This window comes from Grus americana, chromosome 1 (assembly GCF_028858705.1).
Source record: "Grus americana isolate bGruAme1 chromosome 1, bGruAme1.mat, whole genome shotgun sequence".
NCBI classification, from domain to species: domain Eukaryota; kingdom Metazoa; phylum Chordata; class Aves; order Gruiformes; family Gruidae; genus Grus; species Grus americana.
This window is the reverse complement of record NC_072852.1, coordinates 160,091,470-160,107,731: the sequence shown is the minus strand read 5'-3', so window position 1 is coordinate 160,107,731 and position 16,262 is coordinate 160,091,470. Positions and strand designations below refer to the sequence as shown.

Sequence of the window (16,262 nt, the reverse complement as noted above, 5' to 3'; positions counted from 1 at the left end):
GAATCTCAAAGCTGACTTGTCTTTCAAAATAAGACTTTTGAGGGTAGAAAATGTAGGCTTTTGTATAGAGGACTATCTTCTTCAAAGTTGTCCTGTAATTTAATGAATAAATTTAATACACTGTCAGAAAAGTAATTTTCTTGTAGAACCGAACATTTTGTTGAACTAACAAAGCATAATTTTTAAGAAACCTGAATATTCATGTTAGTGGAATTTTGAAGGCAAAGTGCCCTACTTTTGTGAATGTTATGTAATAAAGTGAATATTTAATAAGGCATTTGTAAGTATTAAAGATTCCATTCCTCTCAAAATGTTTTTATCTTATGCTGCGCATGATGATTTTGAGGTTTCATGACTGAATTTTTGTGGTTTATCATTGGTACTGCTTTAGTACTAAACCTTAGTGGAAAAACCCCACTCACTGGGTAACCAAAAGTGGTTAAGGGGTATGTGTATGTACATATATACACACACATATGTACATATATATTTTTATGATACATATATATTGCATGGACATAAAGAAAACTTTCTGTGTTTTCTAAAAACATGCACTGAAAGTTTATCATCCTTAAGGTATTATGCATTCACCCACAACCTATTTTGGGAATTTTTTTTATGAATGATCTGGCACTTTAGATCTAGCTCCATATTATGTCTAAACTTCTCTGAGTCAAAAATACTTCTGAAAGGACTGTTTGTGCTCTTCTGTCCCCTCTCATTCATTCACTGTGTTGGATACAATGGTCACGTGGCTGGGAGATAGCTTAACTTGCTGATCTGACAGAAGGTTAATTTCCCCTCCCCTTAGATTACTTTTCCACTGGGTCTGTTCAGCTGATTGATCTGCCTCAGCAGCACTGTAATTGCTAGAGCTGCATGTGGAGGAGAGTTAGGGGTGGGATCATTCTTTGAGTGGCAACTTGTATTTGCATAAAGTGAGGCATATTGTGAAACTTCATTCATGTCTCAATATATGATTCATTTTGAGCCAGGAGTTAATCCACACTGGGAAGAACTTAATTTACTGTTGGGTCTTTATTTTGCATTTCTGATTTTTTTTGTTAGTTCTTCAGCTTCTGCTCCAGAATATGTTGTCCTGAGCTGATGTCTATACTTCCTCTCACCTTTCCTTTAAATACCGTTGCATAGTTGAAATGTCAGATAGCTGTGAATTCACCTTGTTGGTGTGGGCTATTCTCTCAAACCTGGAACTGGTTTCGGGGGCCCCTGGCTCTGTTACCATCTTTGGATGCTGGAAGGAATTTCTGTAGTCCAGCCAGGTGTGGGCAGGCAGATTTAGAGATTAGATGGGAACCTCATCTGAAAGAGGAACTCCATCTGAATTAGGCTGAAAATGTGAGATAGGAGCATGCTACCAATGCGTACTATGTGTTGCTTTGTAATGTGGCTGAGTTTAAGCTACTTTTTGTGAATCTGATATGTCTTCTGGAATATCTAGCTCAATTAAGAGCTAAACTTCTACTGTATGAAGTTCTGTATGCATTGGCTACCCTTGCTACCACCTGATACTATTTTCTAGACTGACCTACCTACTAATTTTCCCATCTCCCATGTCTTGCCAATTTAGAAAACAAAGCAAAGCAATGTGCATCAAATGCATTCCATGGTGAGCTTGTTTTTGGGAGAGGCAGGAAAAAGAAACAGCATGAGAAAGATCTGTCCTATTGCTTTGCTAATGTGCTTAGCTGAGATTCCATGAGGGAAAGACTGACACGTGGGTGCAGATTTGTTTGAAATGCAAAGAGGCTACTAATACTACTGTAGAGCACTGCTATTTTGTTAACATCACCAAAAACTTAATTATTTTTTAAAAACACTTAAAGCTCAAATCGCATACACTGCAAAGATGAAACTCTAGCTTCCACACAGAGCATAGTGGACTGCTTTAAATATGATGAATTGCTCAACTGTTGCAACAGATGGAGACTCTTGCTTTGGTAAACAGATTTATTAAGTATTGTCCCAAGTTGTTAGTGTATGCTCTGAAGTAAAATTCTCCTGTTCCTCCTGGAGACTTGCTCCAGATAATGTATTCCAAAGTAAAAATAGTCTGTAGAGGTATGAGTGCACTTGCTAGCTTGCAGACTCTTTCTTCACAGCACTCTCTAAATCAGCAAATGTTGTCTTGCATGGCTGTGCTGCCTCTAATCTTCACTTGGGTGAAGAAACTTGGTAGCTGCTGCACCCCATCAAAGGAAGTGACAAGGGGAATGCTTTTTCCTCAAGATTGTGAGAAGTATTTTGCTATCGATGCAATGAGTTGGAGTTGAAGAATGGGACATTGTGTTTTTTCCCTCCTGATTCTTCTGCCTCTGTTAATCCTGCAGCTCATCCAAAGGTAGATGAGTAAACAAGATGGCTATTGATCTACCTTTTCAGTTATTCTGTCAAAGAAAGATTGATTGTTCCTGGTTGGTGTTGACTAAAACATGTGGAAGGTTGTGATAAAAACCAACCATATAATTCTGCTAAATTTTCAATAGGAAACAAATTACTTTTATTGGCTATTAACTGTGACAGACTAGCTTTTTTTGTCTTAAACTGCTTCAAGTTGAAAAGAAGTTAAGCAACCTTTTATTTGTACTTGTTGGTTATCTGCAGATAGACATGATAGGTGGAAGAAGTCTCATTCTAAGCATGATTGAATTGTTCTGAATAGAAGCCTGGAGAGACAAGCTTTCCTAGAAAACGTCCAGAAGAATATAGTATAGAGACAAACACCATACCTTCAGTTCTCAATGTCTGGCCAAAACCCCTACCACCCTGGCTTACTTAGCCTAATTATATGGTCTTCCCAACAATCAGCTACTCAACCTGGCTAAACTTCAGTTCTGTGGTCTCAAGTTTATATGAGGCACTAAGTTACTAGTTCCTGGTCTTTACTATTTTGGAGGATGAAACACAGTAAGCACTTGCAATAAAATTCTGATGGAAGGTGCTTTGCTGGGAAGTTATCTGCCAAAGAATAAGCATATAGGAAAAGGCTTTAGGAGCCAAAGCCACTCTTGAAGGCTTTCCTCTGAATTCTTTTCTGTGATGTCTTCAGGGCTCTGGAGGCATTTCCTCCCTTGTCCCAGCAAACTGAACTCTCAGTTTCAGAGTATCACTGCATGACAGCCTTAGCGTGGTGTGGTTTTCACAGTACTAGTGATCAGGCCTCTAGATGCGATAGGGAGTCCTCTCCTGTTGATGAGGTCTTTTGAAGTAAAATTGTGTGTGTCTTTAGCAGCCAACAAAGTTCCAGTGCTTCATTCATGGGAGAGAATTTTGAGATGACCTTTTTTAAGGTTACAAAAATAAATTCATGTTTATGAGCAAGAATGCAAACAGAGAAAAATCTTTATATGTGTTGAAAAGTGCATTCTCATAGGCTTGGTTAGAAATAGTCTTCCTTGCCTGACTTCTTTTAAAGACTCTTCAGTTCAATCTGGATCCTTCCACTTTAATTTTAGTTGAAATCCGTGGATTTTGAGGCCAGTAGTTAGGCTATTGCTGTCTTCAAATTTTGACCAGTTGGCAAACCAAAAGGCAGGATGGAGGAGTAGAGGAATGGGTGCTGACTATTTTTCTTGGCTAGTGTCTGCAAACCCAGGATCTAATCCTGCAGATGCTAACGGATGGGCTGTTTTGAGAGTCATTCCAGCTTTGGAGGGGTAGGTAAATACCTTTCACAAAACCAAATGTTTGAAGGCTGTTGAAGAATTGTTTTACCTTACTCCTCACATAACTGTTTGTGGGCCATCAAATTAAAAAAAAGTGTTAAAATAGGCTTACAGAGAAATCTACTTATGCTGACTCTCTGTAGGTTGACCTCTTTATTTACATAAAATTTTATTTAGGTTTTTGAAATGTTGAGTAAAAATAAATGTGGAAAATAGGGATAGTTATGCTATTTATGGCTTTCACAGATCTGATTTTCATGTGGTTTAGAAATGTTTACGTTATTTCATTTTAGGGTTAAATGCTGTAATTGTGTGGCAGTATTTCTTTTGCAGATAGCACTTTAAAGGTTGTATGAATACTGCACATGCTATGTGCACAGGTTTATTGTATTATTGGTGTGTGTATTTTAATGTGAAGCTGCTGAAGACAGGTCAGACGAAATATGTGGTTTTAGCACAGCAGTAAATTTGAACCTTTTTTGCATCCATTTGATTTTTTAAATTCAAGACTGTTCAATGCCACAAGCTTTTTGTTCTGTTTTGTCTGTCTCTCTTGACAGTGGTGCTGGCAAGATTTGAGGTGGTTGGTTTTTTTAGCTACCTTACAAAGGATTTACTCATTAGCCCTATTTTATGGGTTGAGCTAATTGTGATTTGTCTTGCTGAGTGGTATTATGCAGTTTGGGCCAATTAAGTGAATCCACTTACACCAACGGATGTTGTTCCAATGCGTAATATTGATTCGAGCTATAAAAGGAGAATGACTTGTTTGATTAGATTTCTTTGTCTAAACAATGCTGGATTTTATCTAGTGTACTAAACAGAAGTGTTCTCTTCACTGAGGTTTTCTTAATTGCTTCTTAGGTTTGATTAACACTGTGTATGCAGATATAACAGTTTTCCTATATATGTAAATTCTGAAATGGTACAGAACAACTGGGGGAAAAATGTGTCTTGCAACTCAGTAGTATAACTGTCTCTCCTGTATGAATATCAACTCGTGTTGAGACCTGGGGATGCGTAGGGTGACCTACTCTCAGAAACTGGGACGCTGGGGAATCCTGACATTTACCTCCTCAGAGATGGAGGAGTGGGGGGTGTGAGAGTGTATGTGTGTATGTGTTAATTAGGCATTTACACTGAAGTAAATGGCATCTGTCACATGATAAACATCAGAAACTGCTGAAGTATATAAAATAATTTGTGGAAACTATGTGGATGATATTAAGCTCTCTGTTAGGAAACACATGTAGATGTATTTGGTTTTTTGTTCCTCTGGTTCTGATGACAAAGTCAGCCTTTTTTTTGGAATTAGTAGATGAGAATCACCATAAAAAACGGGAGAAAACCACTTCTGTCATGAATCAGATCTGCAAGAAGGTAATAAACTTTGGAGTTGCTGAATAATTATAATGCTAGGGATCTGTAAATTCTCTTATTGTCTTTCATTTTCAGTGCATATGCAATCTATAAAACAGTGTTAGTTCTTCACCTTAAAATAATTTTTTTATGCATTCTATTTCCATACCAAGAAAACTTTTCTGTGTTTAACTGTTGAGGGGCATGTATATGTAAATGCGAGTTGTTTATAATACAGATTTCAACTAGCAATCTGCAGCAGCTGAATGACTCCTGGAGAAGGTTACCTTGATTCTGCTGTGTTAAACAGAACATCTCTGGGAGTGCTATGTATATTTTACGTAGTAAGCTATTCATTTTGATCTCTGGAAATTATTATTATTTGAGATACAGGTTTGATCAAGAGGATAATTCAGTGAATTCAGAGTATGGCTGGGCAATAGAGTATGCTGCTGTCAAATGAGTACATGCGCCACCCTCCAGGGTAAAGGAGAGCTAACATAATCTAGGTAATTTGGGTACTTACTAGCTCTGATTCAGTGCAGTCCTTCTAAATTGGGTTATCTCCTGCAAAGTGAATATTGAGTATTTTTGTGGTGCTTATATCCAGAATTTTGAGTTATTGACATGTTTCTTTTCTGGGATATGATGCCAATCCCTGGCACCAAACCTGCTTTGTAAATCCTTCTAAAATACTGAAACATAATGTAGAAGAGGGATCTTCAAAACCAATTGCTATACTGTTGTTATCACTTACTGCACACTGTGCTCTGAGCTGCTGCAGCCTGGAATGGTGCTTGGAGCCAGTCTAGGCCAAAAATGGCTGGTTAATCAGCCCTGATGGACTCCTTGCTTCACGTGCCTATTTGCAGGGAACATGGTAAAGAAACACAAAGCTGTTCCTCTATAAAGATCTGGCAGGGTTTACTGCTTTAGGTGTCTTGCCATGAAGGTGGCTTCTGGACCTAAACTGGCTTTGGAAACAGGTGACTGTTTTTGTGCAGTTTGCTTCTGAATTAATAAGCTTGTTGGACTTGAGCTAGTTCTTGCATCTGTATGTGGTCATGAAGAATTGTGTGATGAACTCATTGTTATATTTCAATTTGTGTCTAGTCCTCTTTGCATCTTAATCCACAAGTAGTTACACTATTTGAGTATTCATTCTAATGTTCTTCTGCTAGGACTCCTTGTTAAATCCAGAGTAATATTAGTAGCTTATTTGTCATAGATGCAGAGCTGAGGAGAGGCTGTGATGGGCTGGTTGGGTGTTTGCAACTGATTTGAGTTTGGATTTCCAAAGATGTAACAAACCTGTTACGGGGATTTGGATGACTAAATTTAGTATGTAGTTTTTGAATTGGGTGGAGGTTCTGTAAAATGATGATTCAGTAGCTTTTTGTAAATCTCTTGTCTTATTTCTGTTGTTGCTGCAATATAATTAGCCCTTATGAAATGGACTTCAAATATACAACAGACATTAAACTGCTTTTGCACAAATATGTGTCTTTTCATAATTTTCAGTTGTTTGTGTTCTCTGACATAACAGTTCATTGTAGCTGCTTGAAATGTATCTTTCTGAAGCACAGGTAGCCCAATATGATTAAAACTTGCAGTATAAACCATTTAGCACTTTAAGGTTTGTCTGCATTCCCAGCCTTTGTTGTTATCCATTCATGCTTGAGATTGCAAGGTCAATTCTAATATTTATGAAGGAATTGTATTTTTTTTCCAAGAACCTCCTGGGACTTGCTTCTTTGTTTTGTTGACATTGTTTTTGTAAACTAAAACAGAAAAGGGAGAAGTTAATCTTCTGAAGTGTTAGCTGTAGTAAGTTAAGGACAAGTTTTGACTACTTAGGATTGTGTGATTTAAGTCAAGCACTAAGCAACCTTAAATTTGAAAGTAAATATTTGAAATTGGTAATGCTTGAAGAAGGGGAGTTGCTGGATTCATTGAACTGTCTAGAAATATTGTGTTACTATAAGTCAGCTTCTGCAGAGAAAAGTTTACTGAATTATGATGTGAATTGTTATGTGCCGCTTGGTAGTAAGCTGAAAGATTCTGCTGTCGTGTAGATTCAAGTGATGACTTTAACCATAATTACTAGTAAATTCTTACAAGTGTAATTACATTTCTGTATATTATACTGTAAATTCTGTAGTGTATTTGTGTTATTTGGAGTATTGTTCATGAGCTACAGTGCACTGTGAAAGAATGCTTAGAAGAGAAATTATCATCATGAATTACTAATAGTCTGGAAATAGAGGATCTGTTTCTTCGATGTAGACTAGTTTAATCATATTTATGAAAAAGTGGATATGAGAGAGGTCCAGAGATTGAAGAGCTGTCACTGGAACCTGAAGATCTGGAGGTTTTGAACTGGTGGGGAGGACCTTGAAGTAAGGTACATAAGGAGAAATGAATTTGCCAGATTATAAGGGAATACGGGAAAGGAAGAGTCAACTCCAAAGAATTGAAGTACCAATGAAACATTTCATAAGGCGAAGGGACAAAATGGTGGGTGAGAAGCATACAAGACTGTTTATATGTGTAAAACTGATTTTTGCAGTATCTTCTGTGGCTATTTTTGGTACTGGTAGGACTGTTAGTGTGTCTCGGTGTGAGAAGTGTGTGGGTGTGGGGTTTTTCTCTTGATACCTAAAAATAGCTAACTGTCTTAAGTTAGTCCTTTTGTGTAAGGAAGCTGTTGGTTTTGTAAAATGCACATGCTTAACTATGCTTAAACTTGAATAACTTTGTTTAGACATATAAACCACTTTGGAATTCAAAACAACGGCTTTAAGCACATAAGTTGATCATGCAAATAAGGGTATCTGTGGGCTATGCTGTTTCTTGTACGTAGTGCTCCAGGAAGGATGACAGGCTAATCTTGATAGCATTTGATCAAAATAGGTTACTGACTTAAGTTGCTGAGATGTACTTACTAAAAAGCATTAAAATCCTGATGATTGTCTGTGCTTAGTTTTTTTGTTTACTTTGTTTTTAATATGAGGCTAATGCTATAGTGGGAAAATGAAACCATTGTGACTTTAGAGAAGCAATAATTCAAATGTGAAATATGTGGCGATTCCAGGAGGCTTTGTGAACTCAGATACTCGAAGTATATGGCAGATTCAGAAGTTATTTAAGAGAGGCCCCCAGAAGGGAACTTGGCAAGTTAATGTTCCTTCCTGGTGGTAGGATTAACTTTTGCAAAGTTCAGGAAAAATGTCAATAAAAACGAAGAAAACAGTAAAATGCATAAGTGATTCCTGTGGTTGTTATACATGTTTGTTTTACTTACCTGAATATTTATTTCTTATTATAATATTCACAATATTGTTCGACTACTGCTTGTCAGTGTTTCTAGATGATTTTTTCTGGCCTTATTTCTTCTGAATAATCCAATAGTATATGCGAGCTACAGTACTTCTAAACTTACTTTGTCATACTTGACATGCTACTTGCAAATAAAATTCCTTTTCACAAAGAACAAAATTCTTTATTGGTAAACTAAAAATATTTTAAATTTCACATATGTGACTACTCATTTTCTAAAATCACATCCTTTTAAAACAATGTATTCTCAGTTTCAGATGCTGAAGATGATAGCAAATATTTCATAAAAGTAACTTAGCATTGGTAAGCATTGGAAATGTCAAACTGTCAGTGTAAACAAGTCTTACTGACATGTAGCTAATACTCTTACACAGTATAAGCTATGGCATGCTTTCTTTAATACATACTGAAAAGGAGCTTACAAAAGGAGAGCAGAATGAGGAAAAACTCATTGTTTTATTTCTCCAGCCTGTGTGTAATTACTTTAAAGGAAAAGTATTCTGAACTCTGAAAACATGTTGAAGACCAATCTAATTAAACTTTTTAAACTTCAAGGTAAGTATGCATATGAGTTGTAAGTAGACAACTTAAACTTCAAACCTAGCTATTTTATTATTCCTGGTAAAATGTTGGAAACGTTTGTACCTTTTGTGTAGTTCAGGTTTGACCAAAAAATGTTTGGCAAATGCATATAAATGAGGGTACAATGGATTAGAAATCAAACATGAGCCTGCTTAAATAATTCTCAAGATTTTCTGGTTCATGTGTAGTGATATTGAACTCTTTAGTCATAGGCTTTAATTTGTGCATGGTGCTGATCTGATGCTGTGCAGGGACACTCACTGCATCCCTTCATTCAATTCACTCTAATTATCCCTAACTTCCTGGGGAGCCTGCTTAGAACTGGTCATGAATGTTTGTTATTAAGTATTAAGATATTAGACTACCCTGGTTACATGTAACAAAGTAGTTTTTAGTCTGCATTTACATATAGATGATCAGTATAGGAAGCTGAAATTATATTTGTCGTGATTTTATTTAATCAAATTCAAAATAATATATTGGAATAATAAAACATCTTGACAGTGACTTAAGCTCAGAGTTAAATGAAATGAGATTTAATGTTATTGTGCAAGTTCTTGTATGTCAGTGTTGGTAATTTTGGTGTGTATTTTAGTGGTTATGGTATGTAAATTATCTTTGAAACAATCAGATTTGTGTGCATATTTCAGGATGACGGTAATTATTTTTGCTGGGAGCATCTGTTAATGCAGAATATTGCCTCTTCAGGTTCATGTGAAAATGGCGGACGAAGCTGTCTGTGTTGGCCCAGCTCCCACCAGCAAAAGCTACCTCAACATGGATGCCATCATGGAAGTCATTAAGAAAACCAGGGCCCAAGCTGTGAGTCTGAATGAGTCTATCTGCTGCAGCTGTTTCATATATAGAAAGCAGAAAAGCCAGAGTTTGTATTTTTTTAAAGGTGTGGGGGGGGAAGTGATTGAATATGCTATTCCAGTTAGTTCATGTCACATGAGTTAAATGTGTCCGAAATCGCTACTGGAAATCAAAGGCTTTGTAGCATCTGGCAGCACTGGTCGTTGATCCTGCAGGTGGCTGCTGGATTCAGCTTTCACACCAGGGAGCAGCTTCAGTTCATTTCCAAATTTGCTGGGGGAAAAAAAAAATCCCAATTAGTTTTGAGCACTAACCCTTTATATGCCATAATGGCTTTTTTGAACGTTTTACAAAGTGTGTCCAAAAAGGCTTTTGCTGAAACTTAGTTTGAATCACTTTTTAAATCATACATGTTACTTGCAGGAAGGTAAGGTAAATGGTGCATCCTATAATTATTTTTGTTTCAGAATGTTTACAAAATGCATGGTAGCTTATATGTGTAAATATGGGCTATTCTGCTCTTCTCCCATCAAATTGGCTAGAGATTCAAAGCTTAACAGGAATCTGTTGGAAAAACTGTGTAGTCATGTTCACATGCCTAATGTTCTTTGTTCTGTCAGTGAAATAAACGTATTATTCAGAGCTACTGTACACAGCATTTATTAAAATAACATTTGATAGGTGTATATGTGCAACACTACTTTGGAATGGTTTGGATCAGCAGTGTACCTTCTTTCAAAGATGATGTTTTGATATAGTGCTTTTGGGGGTCAAAAACTTTCCTATAAAGAAAAATCTATTTATTTCCCTTTGAGTTTCTGAATATGGACCCCAGTTGTTCAGGCTCTTTAAAAGAGAGGGAGTAAAATGGCTTATACTTTGTCTATCAGAGTATATTGGATCAAGAATATTATGTGAATTGCAAAAAGTAAGATGGAAACTTTCCTATGCTCCTCTCAATATACTCCTAGGTGTATATTGGGGTGTGAGTAGCAAACCAGGCACATAAGGATACTAATGAGGCAATAAACTCTGTTCTCCAGCAAGGGTCGCTAGAGGTAGGAGGCTTATGACTGTGGACCTTAAGACTGCTGTTGTGATCAGTGCGAGAAAAAATTTGGGGTGAGTACATTGTAGTGGTTACTAAGAAAGGTGTGAATGAGCATGTATGTGGAAGTCTGCAATGAGGTAAGTAGCAAAATGAAATTAAAAAGAGCAAAAGGCCAAAGGGAGTGCAAAGAGCACCTTTCTCCTTAGTAAGAAATGTTCATTTCAGAATGGCAGTTCAACTAGTGAGTCTTTACAGCTTGATTTAGGACAGATAAATCAGTGTGTTAAGATGGTTTCTTAAGGTATTCAACTAATTTACATGCTTAGCGGTCTATTTTACCTTCCCCTGTGTCTGAAAAGTTGCTAGCAAATTTGGTGTCTGGCTTCAGAACTCAATCAGCTTGAATTTTTTTTTCAAGGTACACCCAGGATATGGATTTCTTTCAGAAAATAAAGAATTTGCTAGACGTTTGGTAAGTTATTTCTATTTGCTTGGCTGTGAATGATGCACTAGGTGGCATATAGTCATTCTAAGGTATTTTGAGGAATCAAGATACAAGGTCAAGGCAGATCTAAAAAATACCTAAAGATAGGGAACTTCCACATGCACAGAAAGCACACAGATTTCTTGCATTTTTGAGTGTGTAATTGCAGCCTGTGTTTTCTTTTGGGAAAAAGGGAGGTGGCTGTTTGTAAGAGCTTTACCAAGGATATAAGAACCTTTTGGCATTTTCACTTGTGCCTGTACTGTTTATGAGACTGCTCTGTAAAATTGGGTCACTGAAATGATCCAGGTTAAAAGTATCTGTTTTTAAGTGATCATTTTGGTGATTCATGGCACAGCTGGTGAACAGCTGTATCAGCAGCCCTGAGAAGGTACTGAACTGCACTTTCAGGATGGGAACAGAAAGCTGTTTAAAAACTGGCTTCTCTGCTGGAGGTCGTGTATCATGGAGCTGCATTCTCCAAAAGGACCAAAGAGAGTCAAGAGGGTGCTGTTTTCACTTTATGTCTGAATTTATAAAAATTATTGTTCACAACCTTTTTACTTCAGTGGGGTTTTTGTATATCACAGAAAATTATATATGGCCTTTTTACTGATTTTATTATTTTTCAAAAACTGTCATGCAGCTGCTTATAAACTTAAGCAGTGCTAGGAGAAAGTTACACACAGAATGTTTGAGCAAAGTCCTAAATGGGTGCTGTATGTGTAGTGGCTGCAGATCATGTCCTTATTCTCAGCGAAACCGACAGACAATAGCACAAGCACATGTTACATGGAAATTTCCAGTAAAAAGCTGTTGCAGCTACCAACTTTGTTGTGGAGTAAATCAACCATATAGCTGAAAAAACATCTTGTTTTACAGGCAGTAAGATAAATTTGTTGCTGGCTTTTAAAGTAATTTGCACCTATTTGATTCAGGGTAAAACCACAGATGAGTAATGTGATTCTGTAAAATGATAGCTCTCTTGTTCTTAGCATTTGTGGAATAGCTCTTGTTTCCACATCTCTTCCTTGACTGTGTCCCTTTTGGCTTGAGTTCTAATTTTAGTATACACCTTTATTTAGTTGGTTATTTGGTGTTAGAGAATACCACTTGCTCATCAAGGAGATTATTTGGGAATGAAATCTCAAATTTTTATACTTTTCAGTTGCAGTGCTTTTTTTAAAAGCCCTTAAATAAAAACAAGTGCAGGTTCTGTGTGATGCTGAATGCATCCTGCTGGTTGCTGAGTGGTGGTGATGTTAAAGTTGAAAGGAATTCTAAATACTTGGCATTTGCCAGGATTTACCAAATCTGGGGTAATCTCTTACATGTTATTTTCATGCAGTTTAGCAGCTTTATTTTATCACTGTTCTGCTTCATGTACAGAGTCCTTTTTTAAGAGGGAAGATTCCTGGGTTAATTTAGAACAAACTGTGTTCCCATTAGATTGGACCAGCAGGATAACTGGCTTTAGTTGGCAGTTCCTGTTTTTAATAATAAATAAATAAATGAAACAGAAGTGCTTGCTCATGCTATTTTGCTGTATGTTTTGCTGCCAAAGTTTGAAATTTGATAGTTATTACTCTAAACTGGGCACATTTCCTAGTAATCTGGTGGTTATTTGGTGATGTAAATTACAATATTGGTGACATGACAATCTGGAACACATTTTTTGGCAGGATTAAGCAGAAATAAAGGAAGTACAAGCATTTCTGTAGATCCCCTCTCCCTATTTCTCATTTTTTCACTCGGATCCTTGGAACAGTGAATTCCTGAAATAATGTGGTGACTAGAAACATGTTCAAGTTTGGGTTGGTGCTCCAGTCTCAAAATAGATTTAATTATGTTTCAGAAACCCAGTGTGTTCTGTTCTCATAAAATATAATAAATGTCGTGGTTTAACCCCAGCTGGCAACCAAGCTCCACAGAGCCACTTGCTCACCCCTCCCTGGTGGGATGGGGAGAGAATCAGAAGAGTAAAAGTGAGAAAACCCGTGGGTTGAGATAAAGACAGTTTAATAGGTAAAGCAAAAGCTGCGTGTGCAAGCAGAGCAAGACAGGGAATTCATTCACCAGTTCCCGTGGGCAGGCAGGTGTTCAGCTATCTCCACGAAAGCAGGGCTCTGTCATGCGTAACAGGTACTTGAGAAGACGAATGCCGTCATTCCGAACATTGCCCCTTTCCTTCTTTCCCTAGCCCCTTATATGCTGAGCATGACGTCATAAGGTATGGAATATCCCTTTGGTCAGTTGGGGTCAGCTGTCCTGGCTGTGTCCCCTCCCAACTCCTTGTGCACCCCCAGCTTCCTCGCTGGTGGGGTGGTGTGAGGAGCAGAGAAGGCCTTGGCTCTGTGTAAGCACTGCTCAGCAGTAACGAAAACATCCCTGTGTTATCAACACTCTTTTCAACATGAATCCAAAACATCGCCCTGTACTAGTTACTATGAAAACAGTTAACTCTATTCCAGCCAAAACCAGCACAATAAAACAAGGTGGTTCTGCTTTGCTTTCTGAAATGCACTATTTAAAGTTTCAATTAAGACATAAACATGCTTCCATTAATGTCAGTGGCTCGAGAATATCAAACCCACACTGAGAATTGGCGAAATGATCTGTCTTTTTATCAGAGGGCTGCTTTTTTTTTAAGACACCCTGATTAATATATTTAGGAGGAAAACTTGCCTGCTGTTTCTTTCTTTATTAAAACTTGTAACAAATGTTACAAAACTGTGAAGTTGCTAAAGATATGTTTTTGTTCTGTTTTCTTTCTCCCTATCCCTTTCTTTGCATGTAAACTATTTTGTTATTTTGAGGTAAAAGTAGTGATGAAACTTGTGAAACCTGAGCTTATTTCCTGGTGTGCATCTATCTGTACTTCTAGAACAACCTAGATTCAGAAACTGAGAAATACACTAAACTTTCTAAACTTGCCAGTGTGTCTGTAAGAGCAGTAATGAGCTGAAAGCAAAGCTTTGTCTTCAATTAGCACATGGAGGGTCTGTTCACATGTAATCCCGCTGTGCGTGATTTGAACAAAAGCATGTCTTTTTGTTCATGACTGCCTAATGATTCGTGGAATAGCACACAGCTATAGACAGTCCTTGTGAAGAATTTGTGGATACATTTAGGGTATTGAAAATTACTAGTCTTTATTTTTTTCTTCTGTAGAAACTTAATTTTGTTCTCTCAGAATGGGGGAGAACATAAGTAAATGATCTGTTGTTTCCAAAACAAAATTTCCAAAAAGCAATCAGTGGGTGAATATCTGGCATGTTGTTTGTTATAATCCAGTAAAAAAAGTTGGTGAATTCAGTCCCCTCTTCATGTGTATCTATTGTGGTTGCTGTTGATGGCTGACAGAAAAGGGGCCCATGGCACTTGATATAAGTGAGTCTGTCAAAGATTTCCTAACCCCTAAGATCAATTTATTAAAGATTTATATTTTAATATGAAATCTCTTGTAAAACTTTTAAGATAATGTTGATAACATTAGTTATTAGCTAGAATAACAAAACACGGATTTGTGCAAGTGAATGTAGTTCCTTAGAGTCTTACTTTGCATTCTAATTTTAATTGAGAAATTTGAGCTATCCAACTTGGAACTCTTGCAGTGCTTTATTAAAATGATCTGTACATTGAAGTTGTAAAATTCTGTGCAGAAGTTGTTACTTGTAGTTTATGCATGCAAATATATTTGCACATAAGCAGTTTGCTTCCTTCAAGGAATAATTCCCTCATATTCAGTATTAACATAAATCTAAAGGGGCGTTTAAAAATCTATTGCCACATTGGGAAAAAAAAATTGCTAATATCTTTCGCAGATGCTATGCAGAGCTGCAAGAACAATTTGTTCCTTCGTGTTTTAGAAGAATTTACTAGTGACTTCTGGATTTAGTTTAGCTTGCTTAATATTTCCCTTGACATAAAATTAACGTAGACCCTTTCTGAGAAGCTCTCATCTCTATTGTCTGCAGCAGGTCTTTGAAATTTGGCAAGGAGAAAGTCCTGAGACTCAGATGAGCCTTTTGGTTGGCCTGTTGACTAAAGATATACTCTTCTGAAATTGCCATTTTCCTTTCCTTGCTTGCAAACCTGCAGGGCAGCTGTTGTGATGGGGGGTGAGAGTGCTGAGTCAGTTCTCTTCACATGTGGAATACTTTGAGATTGGCCTGTGGTCCCAGTGACTCCTTACTTCTTCCTTTTCTTACCTGGGTGAAGAAGGGAATGTGTGAGAAAAGAGTGAGAGAAAGCAAGTGTGCGACTGGGTTGCACAGTCATTCTTCCAGAGTCATCGCTGCTTCTTGTACTTTAGGTGATGTTAGCAGCAAGTAGGAGTCTTAACTCCTGTAGGTGAGGTTATGTATCTTCTTGCTCCCTGTTAACGATTAGAAGCTTAAACCTTGATGTATGGTGACTTGATGTTGCGGTTGTTCATAATGGGATCAGTTTTTAATTAAAAGAAAAACATAAATGCACTTCCTCTTCCCCCTCTGCCACAAAAGTCCCTTGGGAAGCTACTGTTTAAAAAAAAAAAATCAGCTAAATGAATACTATTCCTTTGCAAAGTCTGATGTGAAAAATACCAGTTTGCAGGATTTAATCTTCAGTGTATTTTGGTCTCTTGTACATATGTGTATGATAGAGTTCCTACTTTCATAGATGGTGCATTGTGGTGTATTTTCCCCAAGAAACCTATGGAATTTGTGCATAAAATAATCTCAGAATGATAAGAATTAAGGTTACAAATGCAAACTTTAATCTGGAATATTTTTCTTTTGAATGCAGGCTTGACAATACTATCCTGACACCTTGTTTCTTGACACAAAAAAACCTACCCTCTGCCAAAATCCCCTTCTTGCAATAGAAGCCATAAACACGGTGGGACAAAAGGATTCAATTTTGGAATAAGATATGGACTTCTTTGGAGTTCCTAGTGGAACCT

The 16,262-nt window shown here is 37.2% G+C and overlaps 1 protein-coding gene across 4 annotated transcripts in view; it reads left to right on the top strand.

Annotated features, from left to right (window-relative positions):
• Nucleotides 1-16,262, top strand: part of PCCA (propionyl-CoA carboxylase subunit alpha) — a 299,061-nt gene that overhangs the window by 36,844 nt on the left and 245,955 nt on the right. For all 4 annotated transcript variants that reach the window (XM_054821090.1, XM_054821100.1, XM_054821117.1 and 1 more), the window contains exons 5-6: nt 9,675-9,788; nt 11,252-11,305. In XM_054821090.1, coding sequence (XP_054677065.1) covers nt 9,675-9,788; nt 11,252-11,305 — 168 coding nt within the window. The remainder of the gene's footprint in view (nt 1-9,674; nt 9,789-11,251; nt 11,306-16,262) is intronic.